We start from the raw sequence: 24,640 nt of genomic DNA, 5'->3' as shown, positions 1-24,640 counted from the left end.
CGGCCTCGGATAAGTGGATGACAATGGATGGATGGATGCCGCTGAATAGTACGTCGATAAAAGATCCTAAAAAATTTCATACCATGGTGTATCATCAAAACATCATAAAAAATGTTTTAGTAAAGTATGTCACTTGAAAACATTTTTAAAAATCTCATAGTATAGCATGCTGTCAAAATGTCACAGGATAGTATGTCAACAAAACAAAAAATGAAATTGTAGAGCAAGTTAAAAAAATTAATTATTTAAAAATGTCATATACTTTCTTCGTGCTTCATGACATTAATGAACAAAATGAAGAAAATGGCATTATGTTTATTAAAAGCAGGTTGATCTATTCAGACATCTTTAGCAACATAGGTACGTACACTGTCCAATCTCATGCCAAACAGCAGCTGACAGTAAAATACCATCCCTCCTTTGTAAGCTATGTTAGAAAAGTCAGTAAACACAGCTACTTGTACTGTATTACAATGCTCATCATGAAAGACATAGGAGAAAGGCATGTTGTTTTGAGCCAAAAACGCCCAAAAATATGATCTAAAAAGTAACAAAAGTGAAAAATTCTGAAAAAGCGAAGGTCAGTTATTCATAAATTATAGCATGAGTGAGCCAAAACACAATGCGGATAAATAGAGGAGGAAAATAAATAAAACATCTCTTGAATAATAACAACATGGATAATAATCATAAGACTTAAGGCTCATTTGGGACCTGAGGATTTCATACATACAGTGTACAACAATGTGGCTCACACTGCTCAGCGTGCCTTTGTTACACACTTGTCATGGATGAGGGAGGAAGGTAAGACATCAATTAATTAACACAAGTCTGCTGTTTACAATGGCAGCCATATTGGGGGCCTACACGCTGCATTTTTTCACAATGATACAATAGGGGGAACTGAATCTTGTCGGCTCAATACCTTTGGTTACAGTCAGTTTCATGGCAACTCTGAGGTTTTGATATAATGTGGTGTAACGTAAAAGCATGAAGAAAATCCAGTCAAAGTCCCAAAGGTCCCAAATTCTGGTTTGTCATAAAGCAATGAGGCTTAGCTCCCTGTTTTTGGCAGGGATTAGTAACAGTTGTTTTTACTTCTTTGACAATGCAGGAAGTTTCCCAAACACAGTCCAAAAAAGGAGGGAAAAGACATCTCTTGTCTTAGCTTAAATATAACTTCACTCACATAAATATGAGCTTTGTAAAGTCTCCTCCATCCCTAGTTGGGATAAAATCCTAGCATCCAAGAAAAGTCCGGAACATACAATATCCGTTTAACAGAACCGGCACAGTCCCACAAAGAAAAAAAACATATACACATCCGATTGTGCATCACACGCCACTGGGCCTCAAAGGTTAAAACCGTATGAGAATATCCACTGGTCAGACGGGAGTACAGAAAGAAACATCTTCAAAGAGACTGCAGTTGAGTCACGGTGTCCTTTCACTTCCTTAAAAGGAACCCCTGAAAGAGCCAGTTCCTTTCAATAACTCCTTCAGAAAGGTGGAGGAAAAGAATCTTCCTTACAAAGAGACCTTTGTAGAAAGAGGAGGAAAGACACAGTAGGGTAGGGAAAGGAGCAGGTGGAAATGTGGCTGTCAGCCTCTTGTTGTCTCTGGCCTGCTGTTTCTCCTCTTAATAAGCAGCTGTACTGCCTGTTAAATGCAGATGTTTGTCATAGTACAGTCCTGGCTGTGAGGATTAACGCTGCAAGGTTGACCAAGGGAAATGCAGAGGACTCTGAAGCTGCTCCTGTGGCTATGGAGCCTGAAATACACCAACAGATAAAAATCAAACAGGTGTATATCTTGAAAGAAATGTTGCTCTGTAATCATGGTTGGAGTGTGATCGCAACGCATGTTTAGAGAGGTCTCAAGGTAATTATTAGACTAAAAAAACACCCAGTAAGTCAATTATACAATGAATTCAGCACAAAGAAGTACAGTGTGGTGTGAGTACACAAATATGTCGATAGATGGCACTAGTACACTACACGCAGTTATGGCTGCTAGACTGGAGACATGTGGGGTGGGTACAGCATTAGACACAGTTTGATTAAAAAGAAAAAAAAACACACTCCAAAACAACCAGCTTCTGCCAATATTCTTTGCAAGTCTGATCCTATTCTATTGTTTGATGATATATATTTCTTAGTCTGTGGGTAAGAATTTTTTTTTTTTACAGTTCAGACAACTGTAAACGCACAATATTCATACTTTGCGTCAAAGAGAAATGGCTTATTTGAAGACTCACCATTTTGCATCACATTTAATGGGGGAAAAACACCTCATACCAGAGTCAGAGAGACCAATTTATCTAAGCGCAGCAGCCTGAAATGACCATAATGCAATGCAGCTACAGAAGTTGTTGTGTTTACAGTGCATATTTTTACACTCACACATTAGTCTGTCAATTTAGGGAGAGGCAGACAAAAGAAATTGAGGGAAAACTGTACACAAAATAATTCTTCATATGCTCACAACACCAGTGTATGGGTGACTCCTAACTTGCTCAACTGAATTCATCTGCTTTTACACAGACGTCTCACAAACGGACATCATTTTCATGTTTCATGCCTCAGTGCTGTCCCACCTGCTATCTTGGGGATGGTAATCTGGCGGCTGCTGCTGCCTTCCCCTCCCTCACTGAAGGGTTTAATCTGGATAACGTAGTCCTGGTTGACCGGCAGTGACAACTCCAAGGAGGTGGTGTTGGTCTCCACCACACTGGGACGGCTGTGTTTGTCCTGGCTGTACATCACCTGCAGGAAGCAGTGAGGACAATGTGAGGCACGGTGTGAAGCCTCTCCACGCGTTATATGATTGGTCTCCGAGAGTGTTATTGTTGATCATCAGCAAGAAAATCTGAGTTCTTACTCTTGTTTCTTTCAGTCAGCTCCATGAGATATAATGTGCGGACTCTGAAACTAGCAAGGATGAATCTTACTGTAGATAGATGAACATGGCTGTGATGGACCACCAGAGGAGAGAGTGCAGCAAAGATAAGGGGAGTGTAGAGATGCATCAATCCAGTCAACTGCAGCTTGACTCTGGAATTACTATATAGTGAGGGTTTCACCGAACACCCAACTAGTCTAATATCAAAATCACTAGTCAACATTGTGCGTTTCAGACAACTAATTGTTCATCTATATTCAGTCACAGTTCAGTATTGAAGCAGTTGTAACGCATCTACAGCAGGCATACTTTGCTGGTCTTGAGAAGCTGCAGTATTTATAAGTGCACTAACAGTAAACACTACTGTACATTCACTTGATATCTTTACTGTACACTCCTAACGCACACACACAAGCACATACTACCCTACACACTGGCTCTGCAATCCTCCAAAAGATCGATGCTACTCTAAGTCATAAATAAACAGAATTGAAGGTATTTAGAGAAGTAAATGCTGCTGCTATCCCTACAAGAAAGCAGTCACGTTGTTACTGCAGCACGTACGTCACCCCGACCACATGGGCCATACAAACACAAACAAGTCAGAGGACAATTACGAGACAGACAACTGGTGAATGTCATTCGGGATTTAACTAAATCGTATTGTGAGCATTACTGTTTTATAGTTTGTCAACAAGAAAATCTCACATGGATTTTTCTTCTTCTGTGTTAAGGAGTGCACAGACACACTGAAATGGAGCGGACCCTGTATCTCCAGCATGTGCGCTGGCGAATCCAATAAGATTGGCTCATTCGTTAACAGCCTCTCTGAGTCAACTGAAGACTCTGCTATTTCACCATACACTGTTTAAATAATGGATGTAGTGACCGCGACATCACCCATTACTTTGTGGACTGCCACTTTGAAATCAGCCATTTTGAATTTTTGGAGCCAGAAGTGACCATATTTGGACGAGAAGCTGAAGCTGTGGAGGAATGAGGGGTGGATCTGACTCAGATACTGTAGTGACGACTCAATGACAGCCTGTCACTCAAAGCAGCCCACCATAAAAAAACACAACATTTTTGGCCTTGATAAAATGTAAAAGGGTGAGTTATAAAACAAGCAATCAAAACAAACAAACAAACAAAAAAAATAACATCTCCATACGGTTGTCATAAATGTTGACACTATAGATACCAAAACCATTTTTTTTGTACCAGGCTGTAAACATTGTTTATTTCTGCTGTGAAGTTTGGCATTTTAACATGGGGGTGGCTTCATTATTCAGCCCCTGAGGATGCTGCTTGTATTTCACCCATCCCCACATGGATCCCACCTATATGAGTGGACATGAATTGATCATTGTTATTGAGTGAGAAAAAGTATATGTTTATCTCCTGCGAATAATCGAATAGTTGACTACTCTTTGGGAGTAGTCGATAACTACTAAAATGCAGTAATCATGTATGCACTCTGATAAAGTAAGCCCTACTCTCAGGAGACCCCTCAATGTGGTGAGAGCATTGTGCTGCGACTGCAGACAATTGAGACACCAATTTCCCAGTTTTATATTCTACATGTAAGAGGCTTCAAATCATTGTCTGAACATTTTTCAGATTGATAAACCAAAGGGCACTTCAAAAGGATTCATAACAACCAGAAATACATTCTCTGAAGTAATCATCAAAATATGTATTATACATATGATGCTGCTAAAAATAAGTAAAATCTTACAAACTGGGAAGATGACAATCAAGGTGCAACTAGTATAATTTCCAAAAAAGACTCCCCTGCTGAGAAACAATCAGAAAGGTTGTGAATTTTTGTCTGTGGCTAAAAATAATGGGATGTGGGTGTTGTAGTTACCAAGGGATTGCTATTTTAAGGAGAGGAGCAATTTGTGGAGGACTTCAAAATTAAATGAATATGCAGCTTCACATCACACCACCATAAATTCAATATGAAATAGTTAGAACATGGTTTGTTGCACCTTCAAATTAAATGTAATTAACGCTAGGGTGAGAGGTTTAGGTGCTTCCTTGCTTATCAGCAAAATCAGTGTATTCAAAAATGAGTGCAGTCAAAACTGGAAAAAAAAAAGTAACGGAGCCCTCATCTGGAGTAAATGGAGCAGTTGACAGTCTGTCATTCTCTGTTATGTTACAATCTATAAAATCATTCACTCGTCAAAGCTGCAGTCCAGTTTAAGCACTCTCTAGCGTAAAAAATCTTTTACCTTATATCCTGTGACTTCTGACTCATTCTCCAGCGCGTGTACTTGGTCCCACCTCAGGATGACCTTGGAGTTGGAAGTGTTCCACATGATTTTCACTGGGGCTTGACTGGGTGCTGGAGGAGGAGGACGAGGAAAGGAAAGGTAAAGGAAGAGGAGGGAGAAAAACAACAAGCCACCCGCTCAATAAACAGTAAAGTCCAGAACCAACTAAGCATGAAGGAGATTTCTCATTATCAGTTTATCATCCCACTGTTAGGAGTGAGCAGTGACTCTAGGAATATGTGCGTGGGAGTGAGTGTGCAGCTGTTTGTGAGGGGGAAAATGAGGAAGACACGTGAGTGTGTAACAGACATATTAAAGGTGTGATATTAATTTACATTTATCTATTAGAGCATAAGGTTCTGCTCATCTGTCAGAGCCCTGTGAAGTTTTAAACATAAGTGGTTCCATGGAGAACTGTTACGATGAGCGGGTCCTGTTTTGTTTGAAACTTGGGCTCTGCAAGTACATGCACAAAGACACACATGTACACACTTATTGGCACGCGGGTGAAACGAGGAAAGTGTAAAGCGATATAAAGAGGAGTTAACTGTTTATAGGGAATCCCTCAACAGGAAACATCTCATCATTTTCCACCAAGGCCTGCCTGTCAAATCGCACAGTGTGACCGTGGATTAAACTGGCATCAACATCAAAGATTTGCATGTCTGTCAAATGACAGTAATGCTACATGATGTCCATCAGTTTCACACTATTCATTTTGATAAGACTTCAAATGTGGGGAGAAAGAGGGCTGTAAGACCTGCAACAAGGGCCCTTCAGAGGGAGTTGAACTCTGAACGTTGCAGTTAAATAAACCTAACTATAGATAAAGAGCAAACCTCTAAAGGATATCTTTAAAGGGACAGTTCACCCTAAAACAATTATTTCCCACTTATCTGTAGTGTTTATTAACCTAGATTGTTTTGGAGTGACATGCAGAGTGTTGAAAATATTAAATGGAACAAAACAAAACAAACAAACAAAACAAGCATCTGAAAAACTCAAGAGAGATGTCAGAAATCATGACCGGGTCACTCAAGATAATTGTTGTAAGCAGTTTTCTGTAGGAACTGTTTTCTTTCTAATGAGCTACATCCGCCAATCGCATCATTGTGCAGGAGGAAACCTGCATTCATGGATTAGGGGCTCATGCTTGTGACAGCACGACATGTAAACATTCATGGCGTCCTCCTTGGCGGAGCTGTAAGGTTAGCTTGCTCAGTAGTGCCAGGTGCTAGCAGTAGATGCACGCTTCTTTGAATAAACAGGTATTGATGTCTGTAAAAATGCATTTGCTGTTGAGTTTTTCCAAATGTTATATTTTTGTACTTTGAGCACCACAAGCGGAGTGGCATCTAGTTCCATTATATTAGACAGAAGGCAAACATCTCTATGGCTGATATGTCTAACACTCAGCAATTTACACCAAAACAATCTAGATTAATTAATAGCGCTATATGCAAGAGGAAAAATAAATATTTTTGATTTTGGGGTGGACTGTCCCTTTAAAGCAAAAATGTTCATCTTTCTTTAGGGTTGGGGGATATGGAGAATATTAAATATGACGATATTTTTGACCAAATACCTCATTATTGACATTGCAACAATACTGCAGGGTTGCCTATTGATGCTTACACAAAGCATTTACACAATGAGATTTTTGATAATCATCAGAAATGTGGGTGTAATGACTAAGTGTGTAAAGACAAATAACAGAACAGCTATAAATTATTTTACTTTCATGTAATGCAGCCTGTAAAACCAGGTAAAGACAACACTTATGATATTGAGATATCCAAAATCTAAGACAATATCTAGTCTCATACCATGATATCAGTATATTATTAATATATTGCCTAGCCCTATCTTCATTTAACTTACAGTGAAGAAATGCAAAAATCAAAAGCTCGATCTTTGACCAGTGTCTCATATGTTGATGGAATTGCATAATGAATTTCAGGATTTTTTTCACCACAGCCAACTAAAACTTGATTTTAAATCTTAAGAATTTATTTTGATGTTTTGAATATTTCCTACTTTCACTCTAATTACTGAAACATATTCTCTGAAAGGAAATTTAAACAAAATGACCATGCACCTTTAACCATAGGTAAAAACAAACTAAAACCATGCACAAAAAGTCACAGTCACCCCCCTCATTGTGTTGAGTGTCCTTACGTGGTTTCTTGGTGGTGACATTGACTATGATGCTCTGTGGACCGACTCCAGCACTGTTATAGGCCCGCAGGGACATGTAATAGGTACTGCTCCCCTCCAGATCCCTGATCAGCACTGAAGTTTTATTCCCCACTGTCCTGATCACACTGGCTGTGTCCTGCTTCTTCCTCTCACCCCAGTACTGCAACTAAACACACACAACACATACACAGATTATACTTTATCAGCTTGCCTCTGATTTGTTACTTAAAACTTCCATCTGTAACTGCACTATTATGGGCACAGACCATGGAGGACTTCATCATGCTCATATACTGCAGTTTACTCCATGAATGAATAATTATATAGATGCTAATGCAAAAAAGGTCATCACATTGTTATCCAAGATATAATGCCACTAGCTGTTGGCACTGCATTTGTGCAATTCCTATTGTGTGGGCATGTGTTGATTTGACCTCATAGCCCAGGATGCGTCTGCGGTTGTTGCTCCAGGCAAGCGGCTTCCAGGTGACCTCTACCTCGGACGCTGATACACTCCTCACCCTCAGCCTCCCTGGAGCTCTGCTGGGCTCTGAAAGACACACAGGATAGTCAGGATAAGGAGGAAGACACAGATTCACTTCCACCCACGTCCTCAGAATGACTTATTGAATACACTGTAGCTCCAGCCAATCTATCCATATCACTGTGTGAGGAGGAGTGAGTACTCCAATATTAAGTCCCAGAAAGTCCACTGCATACAATGTAACAGCGCCGAAAACTATAACGTTTAATATTCCTCATTAAATGTCAACAATTTAAAATTAAGTTCAGAAAAAAAACAGAGTTAACTAATAAAAAACTCATCTGATCTACTTCGTAAGACTGTGCAAGAGGGAACTGATCAGATAAGACGGACCGTGTGGGTCTGTCGCGAAATTTCAATTTAATTATTTCTGAATCCCAATTGGTGCTTAAAAATGTGTGACATGGCTGTTTTTCTATCTGAGCCCTGCCCACTTCAAACCAGTGGGACAAGCTCAGACAAAGTGAAAAAACACAAATTGTTTTAACTTTGGCAGAAAAGTTTTGTATTGATGTAGGACCACATAGATCATAGTCAGACAATGTTTGAAAAAATATGTTTTCTCAGACTTCCAAGGTGTTTGGAAACAGGATATTGGACTCAGTCCATAAAATACAAAACAATTTCCAGTGTTCACCTTTAGTGAGAGTATATAAAAATTGACGAGTGTAACCAGCAAGTTGTTGGTCTACGTCTTGTTCATGCATGGCTTTGCAGCACAGGGTATTTAAAGGAATACTTCACACTCTAAATGAGGATTTGTATATCAATTACTCACCCTGTGTTACGCTGATTTCTGGAAGAACTGTTTTTCTTACATGCCTCCACAGTTAACGAAGAATGCAAAAATGGAGAAAAAATATTTATTCATTTTATTCATAGGGGTCCGTGTTTAACAACAGCAAGACTACACCAATGAGCAGTGTATTATATAGATTTGGGATTCTTTGTTCACTGTAGGCATGTGAGATAAACAGTTTTCTTTCTTTAAAGGGTTTTCTTCATCATTTCAACATAACACAGGATTAGTAATTGATAGATGATCATTTGGGGGGTTAAGTATTCGTTTAAGATAACTGAAAATAAAATCTTATAAGACTCAAACTCATGCGATCTGCAATGACTGTGTTATACATTCCCAGAGTTTAGTTAACACGTCTTGCCATATAGTTGTAATAGTACACACCTTCCTCTGCGGAGTAGATGGTCGTCACTGGACTAAAGGGGCCCTCCCCCTTGTTGTTGTAAACCCCAACTTTGACTTGGTACGGGGAGAAGGGAGGGATGCTCTCATTCTTGAAGACATATCTAGAGGCATCTGGGGAAGTGACGGCAGCCTGCATCCAGCCCGGCGCCCCGAGTGGGCGGAAAGCCACCACATAGCCAAAGCCTGGACCGCTCTGCAGCTCCTCAGGAACAGGCTAAGGAGGTATGAGTCAGAGGGATGACTCAAGATGACTGATCTTAAAGATATTAATACCTAAAAGAAATGCAGCTATGCACGGATTATGGCACTTAGAGGAAAAGTGCTGAGGGTGGTACTGTACTTGCAAGCCTTGCACGAACTTATCACTCAGTCTGGTTAAGTGGTTTTTATACTGAGGAGGAATAAAATAGAGCTATCCAAACAGAGCTGTAAAGTTGTTCTTAATACTGTTCATTCCAGTATAAAATTTAAATAAATTAACAAACCAAAGTGAAGTCAGAAACATACAAATACTTAAGTCAAGGTAAAGCAAAAATAAATGTGTAATGAGTTTGTCACACCATAGAAAAATGTACAATTAACCACCCAGCCAAATTTGAGCAATTAAAACAATTGCCATGTATATGATACTAGGTTTCAAAATTGTGGAAAAAATCAGTATTCAATGTTCTGAGATGATTAGGGCTTGTCCGCAATAAGAGCTGAAATGAAGAGAAGCCAATTCTTAACAACGGACACTTGTTAGCTGCTACTTCAGAAGCAATCCCATACACACACCCTGGGAGGACACAAAGTCTGTAGTTGCACGGCACACACCCTCCAAACCAGGGAACGAGAGCCACTGCACGGCAACAGCCTCTTGTTCAGCAGGTAACAGCAGTTAATGATAGCACAAAGCACATACCAACATCATATATATATATAAAAATATACTGATGCTATGTGTGTTAATGTTAGTAGTAACATAGTTTTCATGAAGTAAAGAAGGGATTACATTAAGTATTATTACAGACCGTCATTGAGCATACTTCTAGGCCCACCCAAAAAAATCCTGGACACAGAAACAGTGAAACATGGTTGAACAGTCTAACTACTCCCCAATTCAGTACTGGACAATTCCCAGTCTTTTTACAAGTTTCAACAAGAATTTCTTACATGTATCCAGGACTTTAATTGTCCAAGTGAATATATATACATACATTAAAATCAATTTCAAGTGTGCATACGAATGTAGTACGAACAAGAACACATTCACATCAATATCAACTCACTTAAACACACAAACAAAAATTTAAAGTGTTTACCTCCCAAGTGATGACCAGCTCTGAACGTCCTCCACCGCCGCCATTCACTCTGGCCGGAGTAACCCTGGGAACTAACAGATTAACCACAGTGTTAGAAGTACGAGTTTGTAGGCGCGCCCAGTAGCTCACTTGGTAGAACAGGCGCCCCATGTACAAAGGCTATGTCCTCGCTGCAGTGGCCATTGGTTTGATTCCAACCTGCAGCCTTTGCTGCATGTTATCCCCTCTCTCTCCCCCTTTCACTCTATAACTTCTGTTCTAGCTAAAAAAAAGGCAAACAGCTGAGAAAAAAATTTGAAAAAAGGAAGTATAAAATAAGTATAAGTTTGTATAATCAAGTAACTGTAATTCAATAGAGTATTATGTTTCACTGTGTTTTTTTAAATGTCATTCAATGTAAAATGTAAAATTAACACTCTTGTTGGTTGTGAGCCAACGGCACTATATCTATTATGTGTGTTGTCTATGCACTGCCTGAAAAGGGACTTATTTTTCTCTCTCCACACAGACAAACAGGTGAAACTGTCAGACTGAAGCTGCCAGGCATCAACATATTTATTGTGAATTTAATTCATTCATGTGTTGTGTGCCCCTAAGAAAGCAGAGAATACACTGGTACAATACAGTTCTTTGAAGAGATCTAATTACCATCCTGAAGTAGGATCTCTCTGTATATAATGGGCGTAATTTGCAAACAATTAGTGTCACTGTTGGCAGCAGAGGAAACGTAAAGAGCTCCCGATACATACGCATTTCTTTGGTGCGCGCTTTTTTGGAGGGTTTGCTGGGCTCTCCTGTTCCTATGCTGTTGGTTGCCAGGACTCTGAACTCGTACTCCACCCAGGGACTCAAGTCAATGACAGTGGATGACAGCTGCTTCCCCCCAAGCAGCTCAGGAACTGAGAGACATCACAGAAATAACCTTTCATCAAAACCCTGCAAAGATCTGCCACTGAAAGTTAGCCAAGCTGGTGATGTGTTATTTACTGTCACTTCGTGTGTGGTGTTTGAAAAAGATACCAGTCACGCCCACTCACTCTTTTTTATCTGCTCCATAAACTTCACACAACCTACACTCAGACTGTCAGATGAAACCAGCCTACCAGTGGTAACGGCTTGCCACCCCAGAGAGAAGGGCGTTCTGGCCTGGATGGTGTAGCTCAGGATGGGGCTGTGGTTGTCCATCCCGGGTCCCCAGGACAGAGCAGCAGTGGTCTCTGTCATCTCAGTCACCTGACAGTCCACAGGGGGGCCTGGGGGACCTGGAGGGATGATTCATCAATGTTCACTTACAGAGGATGATATACTATACTGTAGTGATTAATGAAGAGGCGAGTGAGTGGGCCAGGCTTAAGGCAGATGTAACATAACTGATTAGAGACAGTCTTGGGACAATGTGAATGCAATACTGAAGTATCACCAGTCTTTAAAACAATGTTGCACTGATGGCAGAAAAGAAGCAAAAGAATCTACAAGCAGAACAAAATAAGTAGATTTTGCATCTCATGTTATATTTTTCTTAGGTGGGGTATAATTTAGAGAATAAAAAGACCATAACATGCCCTACAGCCGTGGTTCCCAATGGAAGGATCAGATTCACTCCAAGGGTTTGCAGTGTAACTCATGGGGGGTCATGAGACTATTATCAGGATTGGAAAGACGAAAACATATGTGTAAAATCATATTCATTCTTCTCTTCTTCACCTCTTCTAAAGACTGAAATAAAACAATCTAAGGATATTATAATGGAGATTAACAAATGCACAACTCATAACATACAGTACGTAAATGTGTGATGAAGGGTCATAAATAAATATTGCTTGATTTTAAGGGCTTAGACATCAAAAAGGTTGGAAACCACTGCTGCACAGGGTTTCCTGTAGGTGGGCAAAGGTAAGTAAGTGCTTCAAACACACACACTTAAAAGTATGAATCAAGAAATAAATCAAGACAAATAAGTTACAATATAAAAACCAGCACAATGAGAGACAGACCACACTATAACAAAGCAGAACATAAGACAGAGATGGAGATCTAAAAAAAAGGCTTGCCTTTAGTGATAGCTTTTTAGAAGCTAAGTAAAACAGTCAAAAGACTCAGCAAATCTAATGAAGTGATAAAGATGATTCCAAAGTGTTGGGGCTTAAACAGTGAATACACGATCACTTTTGTTTTGCAGTCGAAGTGTGGGATGGATATGAGGAGATCAGAAATGTAACTGTGGGAAGATCATGTACTACCTTATATGTAATCAACAAAATCTTATAGTATATCCTGAATTTTACAGGAAGTCAAAAGAAGGATACGAGAACAAGTGTAATATGTGACTGACGGTTCTAGTTAATTGCCTTGCAGCTACATTTTGAACCAACTGGAAATGATTTAGGGCAGCTTGACTGATGCACTGAACAGGGAATTAAAATAAACGGGAGAAAATTAAGTACGAATTAATGTTTCAAGATCTGTAATGGACAAGATACATTTGATGCTCGCACTATTTTTCAACTGAAGAAAAAAGATCGGACAAGCTTCGTAACATGATGGTCAAAAGTCATATACCCTTCAAAGATGATGACAAGATTCTGTAGGGATTTGGCTTTGACACAGGGCAACCCTTTTTGTGATTAGGTGTCACGCAAGGGTCACCAATTGTTAAAGTAGGGCTATCGGAAATAATTAATGGTTACTAAAATTCTTAGTAGCAGGTTTGATATGTTAAAATGTTAAAATATCCTCAGTCAAAATAAATAAATTAAATGAAACCACACACCAAAACACCAAAGTAAATAAAAGACTCTTGGGCTCTGTTAACAATGTTGCAATAAAAGAAATATTAAATATTTGACCTGAAAGAGGAGTCACTAATTCCTTATTGTCATTTTTTTGTTACCACTGTCTTTAAACAAAGTTGACGTACTGGCTCATTAAATTAAGTTGAATTCCATTTATAATTTTATTTATAGCCCAATATCACGAATTACAATTTGCCTCAGATCTCAGTACAAGATATTACATCCTCTGTCCCAGGAGCGTCACAGCAGATAAGTAATAAACACCCCCTCAAAAGACCTGTAATGGGGTAAAAATGGAAGAAACCAGAGGCAATGCAACTGAAGAGGAATTCCTCTCCCAGGACGGAGGGACGTGTAATAGATATGTGTACACAACACACAAAAATGGGCTCTCCTCTTTCACTCTACTTAAACCCAAAATGCTCCCACACCGAAGCTGTGGAGTGAAACCAGACTGGATTTATTCTTCCAAACTTTCTGGCTGGTCAGTAACCATCAGTAGGAGTTGCCTGAGGCCTGCCCATGGTGAAACTCAGACACAGAAAGCAAACAACAGGGCAGAAGCAGTCTGACCAAACTGATAGAAAATATGTCCCAGAATAGTTTTTTACTACTTATTTGGCTTAAGGTCCGGTGAAAAAAAAGCTTAGGCGCAGCAACCAAATGTTATAATGGTTAGCACAACCCTGTTGTTGTTCTAGTATCATACTTTTTGTAAACAAACAAACAAACGCAGATATCAAGGTCAGAAAAAATGACTGACGTCACAACCTTTTGTCTATATATTGTACAATTAGGGTTACAGCAGCATAAGATTTTCACAGTATGATAACTGTCACAGAAAATATCATGGTTTCATTGTATCACAGTATTACAGAATTATTACTACTATTATTAGTCAGAATGACCCTTTAAGGAATGAAAACAGAAGTGTTAGTTTTGTTTGAACAAATGCTTTATCACTTTAATTAAGACCTGAAACAACTTTTTAATGTAAATTTGTGTAAAAAGTCTCCCTTTTGAAAATGACATGAAATAAACATGAGATTCTCTATCCATTTGCATTTTTTTTCTTTTTATCATAGATAAGCCAGTGAGCACTGTATAATAATTGTCTATTTTCATATCACCGTATACCTTCAAACTGGTATAAGGCTGCAAAACTAAATACAATTAGTTAAAAACATAATTATTGTGACAGGCCTGGGAGGGAGGACAGATGATTTAGGTTATTGGGTTTGGTTGAGGGATAAATCGATGTATCATTGGCAAAACAGTGACACGGCTCATCTAAAAAGCTGCTGAAATCTTTCTGCCCACAATGTGCCTCCAACATGCAAATTATATGATTATGGCATATATTAGCAGGTCAAATTTTGCTGTAATTATAGATTTTATTATTATTCATAGATTATTTTTTCATTCACTGTGATATACAGCAGAGTGATGATGTCAAGGCTTGTTTTTGTCACTATTGTATAGGAGACTACTGCCATACATTCAGTTATAGTACTTGTGTTTATACTCCTTCATTTACTATGAAAGAGAGTGACGTTCTTGGCTAGCGGAGGGTTGGTAGTAGAGACGTCTTGGCTAAATACAGCTATACATTATCGCTGCATTTCTTAATGCAGAAAAACAAATCTGACAGCAAGGTTTGATTCCTTTTCAGCATGAGGAAGAGGGACATCCTTACCTCTGACTACCACATCAGTGGCAATAGACACGCTGTCCACCTTCGTCTGAACTGCACACGTATATTTCCCAGCATGCCTCAGCTGAATGTTGCGGATCATGATGTCACCAGCCGACCGCTGTGAGTGCACATTAGAAAAAAACATAAAAGAGTAAGAGTGAAGGAAAAATTGTGAAATGCTGCAAAATGAACTAAAATTACTGCAGAAACAAGTGCAATGTCACAGTGATTTCTCCGGCATTCAGTTTGTTACATTATGGAGGAGAAGGGCAAGTCTATGGACACACCAAGTGACTGAGTGAAGGTTTTTGTGATGACATTTCTTTGTGGGGAGTTAAAAAGCTTCTTTCAGCTCTATCCCTTTTATCCCCTCCGATTCCATTTACTCAACAGACAACCATTCAATGCCAAATGTATTATTAGCTTTGAACTTTCAAGTTAGCGCTAATGTTAAGTTGATGTCTTATCTATGAAAGTAAGGGACTGTGAAACAGTATGAGACTTGATAATGACTTTGATGTATAATCGGGGACATTTTATAGAGATGAAAATTTATTTTGCAAGTCATTCACTCTTTGAAACTCCCTGCCATCATTAAAATAATATAACTGGGAATGGAGTGGGTCACAGATCTCTCACTTTGGCAAATTTCATAAACAGCATAAAAAAGAACCTCCAAGCTTGCTTATTACCTAAAGTGAGACTCTAAAAAGCCCTGCAAAATGCAGTAATCATATGTCTTGTGGCTTTTAGACATAAAATAAAAAGGTAAATGGCATTCTCTCTCACATACATATCTACAAGGCAGTGCAATTGCTTTATGTTAAGGCTGACTTTCATGCTTTATGGGGTGTTGGGTTACATAGAAAAAAATATGAGCAAAATAGAAACTGCAATATTAGATAAGTACAAGTAACACTGATATTTTTCTCACTCAATACTGAAAATGCTGACTTTGTTTTACTGGGGTTTGCCAACACATCCTTCAGTCAGCCTTTTCGCCTTCCTTTCATCTCAAAGAAGGATTTCACTGCTGGAAAGAAGGTCTTTTTTTTTCTTTCTTTCTTTTTTTCTTTTTTTTTAAAGAAAACTACACTTTCTATGCAGTAGAAAAACAAAAAAATACCTTTAAAAAAAAGATGCTTTATGACCAGAGAAAACTGAGAAAGGGTTGAGGTGTTCCCTTTTGATCAAGAGGTAGAAAACCTACAACTTAACTGCAGCACTGCAGTGTATCGGACCTATAAGCACTCCCACCGGCTGGTGACGTGTAGGCTTGGCCATTTTTACACAGGAAAATAATATGGGAGCTGGCTGGAAAACAAATGATCTTGAATTACAGTTGACAGTAAGCCAAAATATGTTTCTGAAAACATTTTAGGCAAACGCACTGTTTTCAGCCACAGTTTTTACAATACAGGTGACAGTTTGGTACCAAACAATGCACTAAAATACGTTTCTGAGCAATTCAATAACAGAATCCTGGTTTCTATTTTATCAGCACTGCCGAGTTTTACAATTTTATCTGAGTTTCAGACAGGGAAAGAGAAAGAAAGAGAGACAAAGAGAGAGGCGTCTCTCTCTCATTCTGTCTCTATAGTATTTGTGTCTGTTCCATGGTGGCAGGGATACAAAAAGGCAAAAGTACAATCTGTAGTTTGAGCAACAGCCCTAATGGCAGCTGAGATATAAAAAGGATGATGAATTGGACAGGTATCCCTTTAAGTAAAAAAGTGAATCAGACCAAAAACATTCAGCCCTGCATCAGAAAGTACATTTCAGTTTATTCTATACTGTTGTGCTTAAACAAAAATCTTTTGATTTCAGTTGCGGATGAACAATTACATACCTGACAAACACAATGAGGACCATTATTATTATTATCAATCACAGCCCTTTTAGTAGTGTGACTGCAGCTCTAGCAGCAAAAAATAGCCCTACAAAATACAAGAAACACATCTCTATTTAAAGCTGCAAACTGTTATAACCAAACAGGAGAGTAGGCTGTAGCCAACAGTGAGATTGGTGTAAATAATGCTGGAGGCTTACGGTTTTCATATTGTTCACAATTGCATGATATAGTAATACATAGGAATGGTTATCCTTTTCTAGGGCACAAGTTTCTTGTGTTTTAGTTGAATATTCCCTACCAGTGGAATTAAATGATGTTTCTGCAGTTTTTAACTGCCTCGTGTCATCATTTCAATAGTAAATCTGAAAATAACATCAGCCTATTTATTATGAGTGGACCGAGTTTACTTCCATTTCTGAGCCATAATGCAATGCTCAAAGAACTTAATGCATGATGTGTACTCAAGGAGTAATACTACAACATTGAGGTATAACAATTCTTGCAATGTTATATGACTAAATCAGCTACTTAGAACAGATCCTTTTCAGTTTACTCTGTGTTGGATCAAAGATGCAACACAGAGTAAACTTGGATCTGATTTTTGAAACAGATATATGAATATTTAGGAAATATATATAGAGGATATAAAAAGTCAAAACACTGGGATTCAGACATCGAGGAGAGCAGTACTTAAATCTGAAGGCCTTTGCACACCAAGTACATACTTTTTGTTTGCATATTTTAATTATTAGGCACAGATACTATGTCCGATGTTTGATTGTTCTATAAAACAAGGTAAAATGAAGAAACACATTTGCTTCCTTGTTTCTCACTACTATCTTTGTCGTGTTTGTTGCAGATGTATTTGTCCTGCGCGTTATATCACATTTTCTTTAGTGCTTCTTGGTCAAACAACTCTTTAACAGCTTTTGACAGACGCAAAGAAACTCCGAAAATCAGAGCTGTTTAATGATAGACGTTGAAGTTTTGTATTTGGTGCGTAAACGTGGTTGACACAACGTGAGGTCGTATCTAATTTTTAAATTTTAGACAATTTTTATACGAAAAGAGAGGGCTCTATCTTATGCTCAGCACGTGGTAGTGTCAGACCAGAACATCCTTTAAATAACAAATGTACCTGCACCCATCTGTGCGCCCCTGGGCGTGTTGGTCTTAAAGTGAGGTGTGGTCAGGCACACTGTTGGTGGATTGCTATTTTGAGGCAACAGAAGGCGAATGCGCCATTGACCAAATAAAAGCTGGTCTGAAGTGAAAGGCACAGTCTGCTCCTGCATTTTAAAGGACAGATTATTCAGGTAGAAAGATCAGCTGGCTCTTCCCATTTCTGCTTGATTTTTATGCTGAGTGGCGAGCTTTGATTACTCCTCCCCCTAACGTCACTGTACACTTTTCTGCATTGTAAGGCCATTCTGGAGGTTACAAAAAATTTAATTAAACCTGCACCGCCACATCCTCTCATTAATGGTTTACTTCTGCTGCTTTTGGTGGATATCTGCTGCTTCGGCAAATTACCTGTTCACGCGCCTTCACTTCGCGCACAAGCAGATCAGTTTCTTCAGCAGAACACCTCTTACATCTGTAATTCGCTGAATCCGTCATTTGGATTACAATCCGCCAATTCCTGGCACACCTGGCTTTTAAAGGGAATTGGAGCTGACGCACAGATTGGTTAATTCATGTTCCGCCCAAAAAGACACCCATGACTAATTCAGAGTATAAATACAATCCCTTTGCGCCACGTGCCGCAGTGGGCTTTTGCACCCCCTAGACGCATTAACGCCATGCGCTTTAGATTGTCTAAATAGGACCCATGGTGTACAAAGGCCTCACAGTAGCTACAATGCCTACAATTTACATATAGTTATAGAGTTCACAGCAGACTATCAATATCGAAAAGCATTTTATACTCTGCTCCAAAACAAAGCAAATGTGAAAAATGTTGTTTTGCTCACTACATTTCCATATACAGTAGATCAGAAAAGTTTAAATAATGTGACCAGCCACCATCTATATGTCAGTAGTTCCACTACAACCACATGTTGGCATGGGTTTGGTGCAGAGGAGTCAAGTGTTTCACTGAACTGTGGGGCTACATGCAATTATACAGCTTGTGTTGTTGTTATCGTGCCGGAAACAAAAAAAGAAAAACAACAAGAGGTGATAGAGAAGCCAAGACCTCATAATTGCTTTTCCTAATTAAAAGAGAAAAATTAGTTGGTGTTAGATGATCAAACGTAACACATGGCTGAGCACTGCATAATGAGTTCCTTGGTTGCTGCTTTGTCAATGGAGGAGGTGTTATTAACAAGCAGCAACAGGCAAACATAGAGTCCTCTTGTTCAGTAAAAAAAACAAAACATCTCATCTGTATAATTCATCATGAACCAGCTTTCAATACTTTGCCCCTTTAAAGATAAAGCTGAAATTAAACTGTAGAGAAATGAGACGTAAATGTGTTAACGATTGTTTTAATGGAGTTCAAATAGCTCATTTCCTTGTGAGTCACTATAAACCTCTGTATATGTGTAAGATTTCTTCTACAAAAGACAGCAGATATGTAAAGACATTTTGGATATTAAAAAGAAATGTTTCACATATGACTTTGCTTTAAGCCTGTCTTTAGATGCTGAAAGCTTTTTTAAAATAGTAAAGTCACAACAGTCTCTAAGTTCAAGTGGAAACAGATTTGTCAAGAGGATATAAATGTACATATTTTTTTTAAACTTAGGAAATGCTACCCGGCCAACACAAGAATCCAATGCTTAAAATATATTTTTCTAGTTTTGCCATTATATGGAGTTCAAAGGTAAATTAAACAACTCAGAAACTTGAGTGCAGCCTATACAATTTCTGAAGAACACTTGTGAATTTGATTTAAAAGGGAGGTTCAAGTGCAACTTCCAGAGTGCATTATATATTTTGTTCATGTCTTACCCTGAATACACAGAGACACAGAGGACCCAAGGACATTAGTGCACTTACCCCACCAACTTTTTCAAAATATGCCCAGTGGCTTCCGAAGTGGATTAGCTGCTCGTTAAAGAACCAGGTGAACTTGAGGTCCAGGGTGGGGTCATGAGACACCTGGCAGGGCAGCACGATGCTCTCACCAACAGTCACGTCGAGATGACCTGCTGGACTGGTGATCACAGTTGGCTCTGTAAACAGGGAGCACAGAGTTAGAAAGCAGGGGCATATTGAAGGGGAACGCTACCTGAATTAAGAATTCCAATATAATATTTTCATGGCCTAGGAAGGTTTTATCAGTATTTGTGAACACGAGCTAGTCTCTCTCACAGCCAGAAACCAGAGAGGTAAGTCTAAAACTTGTGATGTCATCAAGTATACAGTCTGGAACTGCTCCTTAAAAAAAAAATCAATCTAGGCAGCAACAGACCAGAAACTTCCTTGAGATAAAGAATCGGAGACTGATTTTGTTTTTCTTATATCCAAATGAACTTTATTCTACTGAAGTGATCTCTGTTCTGAAACAGACAAAATTACAAAATTTGTACTTGTGGCAGGAACACCCTGTTTCACGTACATAAAAAAAAATGGTGCTGAGCAAACATTGCCTTAATTACGTTTTTAGACACCTAAGAAAAATAAATAAAAATTGGTATCACTTAAAGTATACAGTATATTTGAAATATTCTAACTGTGTTACCTAGCCATCAGACAGCCCTTTATGATGGGAAACTAAAGTCATTATCTCATCGCCACCAGACTCCACTGACAAAAACAGTCATTTCACATCTCAAGGAAGTTGCTGGTCTATTGCTGCCTAGATTGATTTTTTTTTTTTCTTTACCTTGGTCCATAGACTGTATATAAAGATGGACGAAATGACAGTTCGCCTAAAGTGTAACACTTCAATCTCAGTCATCCCCTGGTGTCTGTCTGCAGTATAGGTCATAAGGCCCGCCCCTCCATGTTAGTGATTGGTACATGCACAAAACTGAAAACTATAAGTACACGCATAACACATTTGTCCTAAAGTCTGTTTCAGTTACTGGGGGTAGTTCTCATTACTCGGATGTTTTTTCAAGTGATCGTTTTTATGACTAGTTTGGTTTTAACGAGTTATTCAGTTCTACAAAAAGGCTATTTTCCACCATGATTGACAGCTGTATGTACCAATCCATGCGCTCACATTCAAAGGGGCTGCTTGCAATTGGTCAGACAGGTGTTTTAGTAGGAACTCCATCACCACGGATATCACTACTACGCAGACTCCAGCTCTGAATAACATCACCAGCACAAGATGGCAGTCCGTATCCCAAATATTTAGGGGGCACGTTGTCTTTTTAGGTGGCTTAATATGTTTTGCTGCTGCCCCATCCACAGCAGTAGTTTTTTTGGATTAGAGAGAGTTGTTTATGTTCACTTATGTATTTGGATTGTCTTAAACTGTGGGAATAACGTATGAATTTTGAAAATGGGCGTAGCCACACTTTAACAAAGTAGACATACCTTTTCCACACTGTATGCTGAATGTAATGTATACAATAAAGTTTTCTCAGTTAGCTTGTTTTTACTTCTTTATGTTCTCTGAACTTGAAGAAATAACTGCAAAAACATACCACGCTCATAAACTAAGGCTGCCCTTCGTCAAACCCTGACCTGGTTGTAAAACAAACAAGATAAATTACTTTTGAATCTGCCAGAGACCGTTTGTTGCATGTCTTTCTGTGAGTTTCATAAATCAGAGTATGGTCTGATATATCACTGAACAACAGACAGAGTAAAATAAACAAACAAAAGAAAAAAACTCAACCATTACGGCAGGTCAGATCAGAGTCTATAATTTGGCTCTGTTTGTGCAGAGACAAAAAGCCATCCTATTTCATCCTCAGCGTGGTGCGCATCAACATAATCTTAGGGCCGTCTCGGCTGGGTGTCTCATTCAACAGCAGCGCGGTGCACAGAATATAGCGCAGTCTGAGAGGCCCATACACCAGTCCACTGTGAATTATGCATGCATGTCATAAGCAACTAATGGACAGGCAAGCCAATGCAGCATGTCAGGGGGAGTAAAGGTCTATATTCAGCTCTGTCAAAACAAGCCAGCTTGTTTATCTCGCACCCCCTAAGGAGAACCGACTGGTCATGGCAGTGCATTCCAGGTGAGTCGTAGGAAAGTTTGGCACCAGATGCGAAATGAGAGGAGTAAAACTTTCTGCTTCCGATTGCTAAGCTGTCACGCTCATTTCCTGTTATGACTGGAAGGAAAATCACAAATTGGCTCCCTCATTCCCTTCAGCGTGCTCCGTGCAGGGCAGTCCTCATTCTGTAAACCTATGGAATGACAATATATTTCAAACAACCATTAAAAGTAGTTTTTATTGCAAAGAAACATGTTGGATTTTAATGTTTCCATTTGAATTAGCATTGAAATTGGATGCGTTGTTATGTCCAAAAATCTGCGTCCTGAGGAAGCCGATCTTAAATAGCACGCCTGAGGTTTAAGTCAAAATATCACGTTTGGGATTTCATGCTAACTGACATAAACCTCTGGAGGAATCTCAGGAATGATTCGCACCTGAGACACCAGGTGCAAAGGAAATTGCAATTAATTAGATAGGAGGATAAAAACCCTTACAGTCCTGATGCGTAGTGCAACAATCAGAATTTTCAAACTAAATTGAAATTAAATTATAAAAGAGCAAAAGTATGAAACAATGGATTGCTACTTAACTGAGATGAAATGTTCAATTTTGCTAATCAATTTAATTAAATAATTTGGTTGATTAATAATTTCTTTTGTCATTGCCAAGCAAAGATGTGAAAACATTTACTGTTTTCCACACATCTGAGCATTAGCATTAGAGATAATACACAGATGAGCTTACGTTGATATGTTTGTTACAAAATGCTATGTGCATTTGTAAACATACACACACTTTGTAACGTGTGCAGCACTTTTTGAAAATGTCATGAATGCAGAGGGCAGATGTGGCAATGGCTCACAGGAAACATTCTTGGACACTGTTGCATGGACGCTATTTCTACATTCAGCTTTTAAGGACTACAAGTGGGCATTTAACAGTGGTTTAGTTGGAATCTTATTATTTTTCAATACTTGCCCATTTTATTTTAGTAAAATAAAGTTTTTAGTTTACTGCTTATCAAATGTCCTACTTGAGGAATTTCTCTACTTTGTTACCATTATAAAGTGAAATTTATTTGGTTTGGATTGTAGAATGAACAAAATAACAAGAAGACCTTGACCTGGGCTCTGGGATATTGCAATGACATTTTACACCCTAAAGAATTCATCAATTTGTTTAAAGTAAATTATCACTAGTTGCAGTCCTAATTAACAGTAAAAGTGTTGTATCATAACGTTACTGATACATTGACCTATAAGCCATAACTGGTAACATCATGTTGGTTACATTAAACTGACACTGAGTAATATTTTAGAAAATCACTTCATGCTTTTAAATCCCTATTCTGAAAAGTACCATGGTTATGCAGCGTCTTAAATCTGTACTTGAATTAATATATATTTTACCTCACACCTCTGAATAATGTTATAAATACACACACATACAGATATACAGTACACTGTATAAAGGCACCATGCATACATGTTAAGAGGCTGTGGGGGAAAAAAAAGAAAGCAAAATTGGGCTGCTACGCCAGCCAATTTGCAATTCAAAAAACTTGTGAAGAGGAATCACCAAAAGGCATTTTAATAGAGCACTGTTGTTGACTCTGCTCTTTAGAAAGACCTAGAAAATTCATTGCACTGCAGAAGTGTGTGATTTAAATGGATTGAAATCTTAAACAAACCGAGCATGGCTATGAGCCGCCGTGCAAAAAAAAAAAAAAAAAAAAAAAAAAAAGAAGGCATGAATTAAACATCGAGGTGCATGAATGCAATGAGCCTTGTGTCTCGCTTCCTCTAGCCACAGCCAATCAACTAATTGGACTGTATACACGTCAGGTATGAGGAGTGCTGTAGCGACTGCTATAAAGACGGCTGCCGTGCTGTTTGTTCATCAAGTGTGCAGAGAGGGTCAGTGTTGGTTAATTTTAAATGCAGTGCTGGTCGGTTTTGTCTCGCAGCTCTTGTGACAGACTGCCAGATCATTTGGTCTTTGTTCCTCCAAAATATTGACAACCGTAAATGATGTGTTAGTTTATTACAAGAGCTGGACAATAAAACCTGCAGGACTCCTGATGTTCAAATGGATTACATAAAAGGTTTTAACACAAGACAGCCAATCCTATTCCTAAAATACATGACAAAAGCAACCAAGCTGTTGATGCTTAATATAACGCATGCTTGATGTAATTGTACTGTGTAGTATAATAGTGATATTGCCTCAATAAATTGACTATTTCTATAACAGTATCATTTGCTGTATGTGTAAGCGCAATTGTTGCCAAGGAAACAGCTATTGGGAATAAAATAGACAATAAACAAGCAATATTCAGCTGTCATTTACAGTAAACCGACCAGGGTTGATGCTTGAAGACAAGGAAATGATATTTTACCTTTAACCAAAAGGCTGCCAGCACTGCTTGCTACTCCAAACTGGTTTCTAGCAACACACGTGTAGAGTCCAGCATCCATTTTAGTGACATTGGAAATCCGTAGGCTGCCGTTATCCAAAACTGTAACTCTGTGGGGAAAAAGAATATATGTATATATGTCACCATATCAGGCCAACTGACAGTGCACCAGTGTTGGGTTAATACAGTTCAACTGGCATACAGCTCTACTCATGGAAGCTCGCGTGGCTGTCATTTTAAATATATATTCAAAGTGCATAAAAATCTACTCTAAATGAGCAAGTCCAGTGTCCTAAAGCATTTCAACTTTAGCCTGGA

The 24,640-nt window shown here is 38.7% G+C and overlaps 1 protein-coding gene across 2 annotated transcripts in view; it reads right to left on the bottom strand.

The window, feature by feature from the left end:
- Positions 1-300: 300 nt before the first annotated feature.
- Positions 301-24,640, bottom strand: part of cntn3a.1 (contactin 3a, tandem duplicate 1) — a 155,694-nt gene continuing 131,354 nt past the window's right edge. For both annotated transcript variants that reach the window (XM_042491562.2, XM_088082284.1), the window contains 12 exons: positions 24,305-24,432; positions 19,781-19,956; positions 14,926-15,043; positions 11,541-11,699; positions 11,187-11,336; positions 10,438-10,508; positions 9,113-9,347; positions 7,817-7,932; positions 7,362-7,548; positions 5,142-5,254; positions 2,597-2,765; positions 301-1,771 (listed from right to left, as the gene is read on the bottom strand). In XM_042491562.2, the coding sequence (XP_042347496.1) occupies positions 1,680-1,771; positions 2,597-2,765; positions 5,142-5,254; positions 7,362-7,548; positions 7,817-7,932; positions 9,113-9,347; positions 10,438-10,508; positions 11,187-11,336; positions 11,541-11,699; positions 14,926-15,043; positions 19,781-19,956; positions 24,305-24,432 (1,714 nt within the window). In that variant the 3' untranslated portion in view covers positions 301-1,679. The remainder of the gene's footprint in view (positions 1,772-2,596; positions 2,766-5,141; positions 5,255-7,361; positions 7,549-7,816; positions 7,933-9,112; positions 9,348-10,437; positions 10,509-11,186; positions 11,337-11,540; positions 11,700-14,925; positions 15,044-19,780; positions 19,957-24,304; positions 24,433-24,640) is intronic.

The sequence above is a fragment of the Plectropomus leopardus genome, chromosome 9 (assembly GCF_026936395.1).
Source record: "Plectropomus leopardus strain MGB_pleo_1.0 chromosome 9, ASM2693639v1, whole genome shotgun sequence".
NCBI classification, from domain to species: domain Eukaryota; kingdom Metazoa; phylum Chordata; class Actinopteri; order Perciformes; family Serranidae; genus Plectropomus; species Plectropomus leopardus.
Note: the sequence above shows the minus strand (reverse complement) of the source record. Positions and strands in the feature narration are given on the sequence as shown.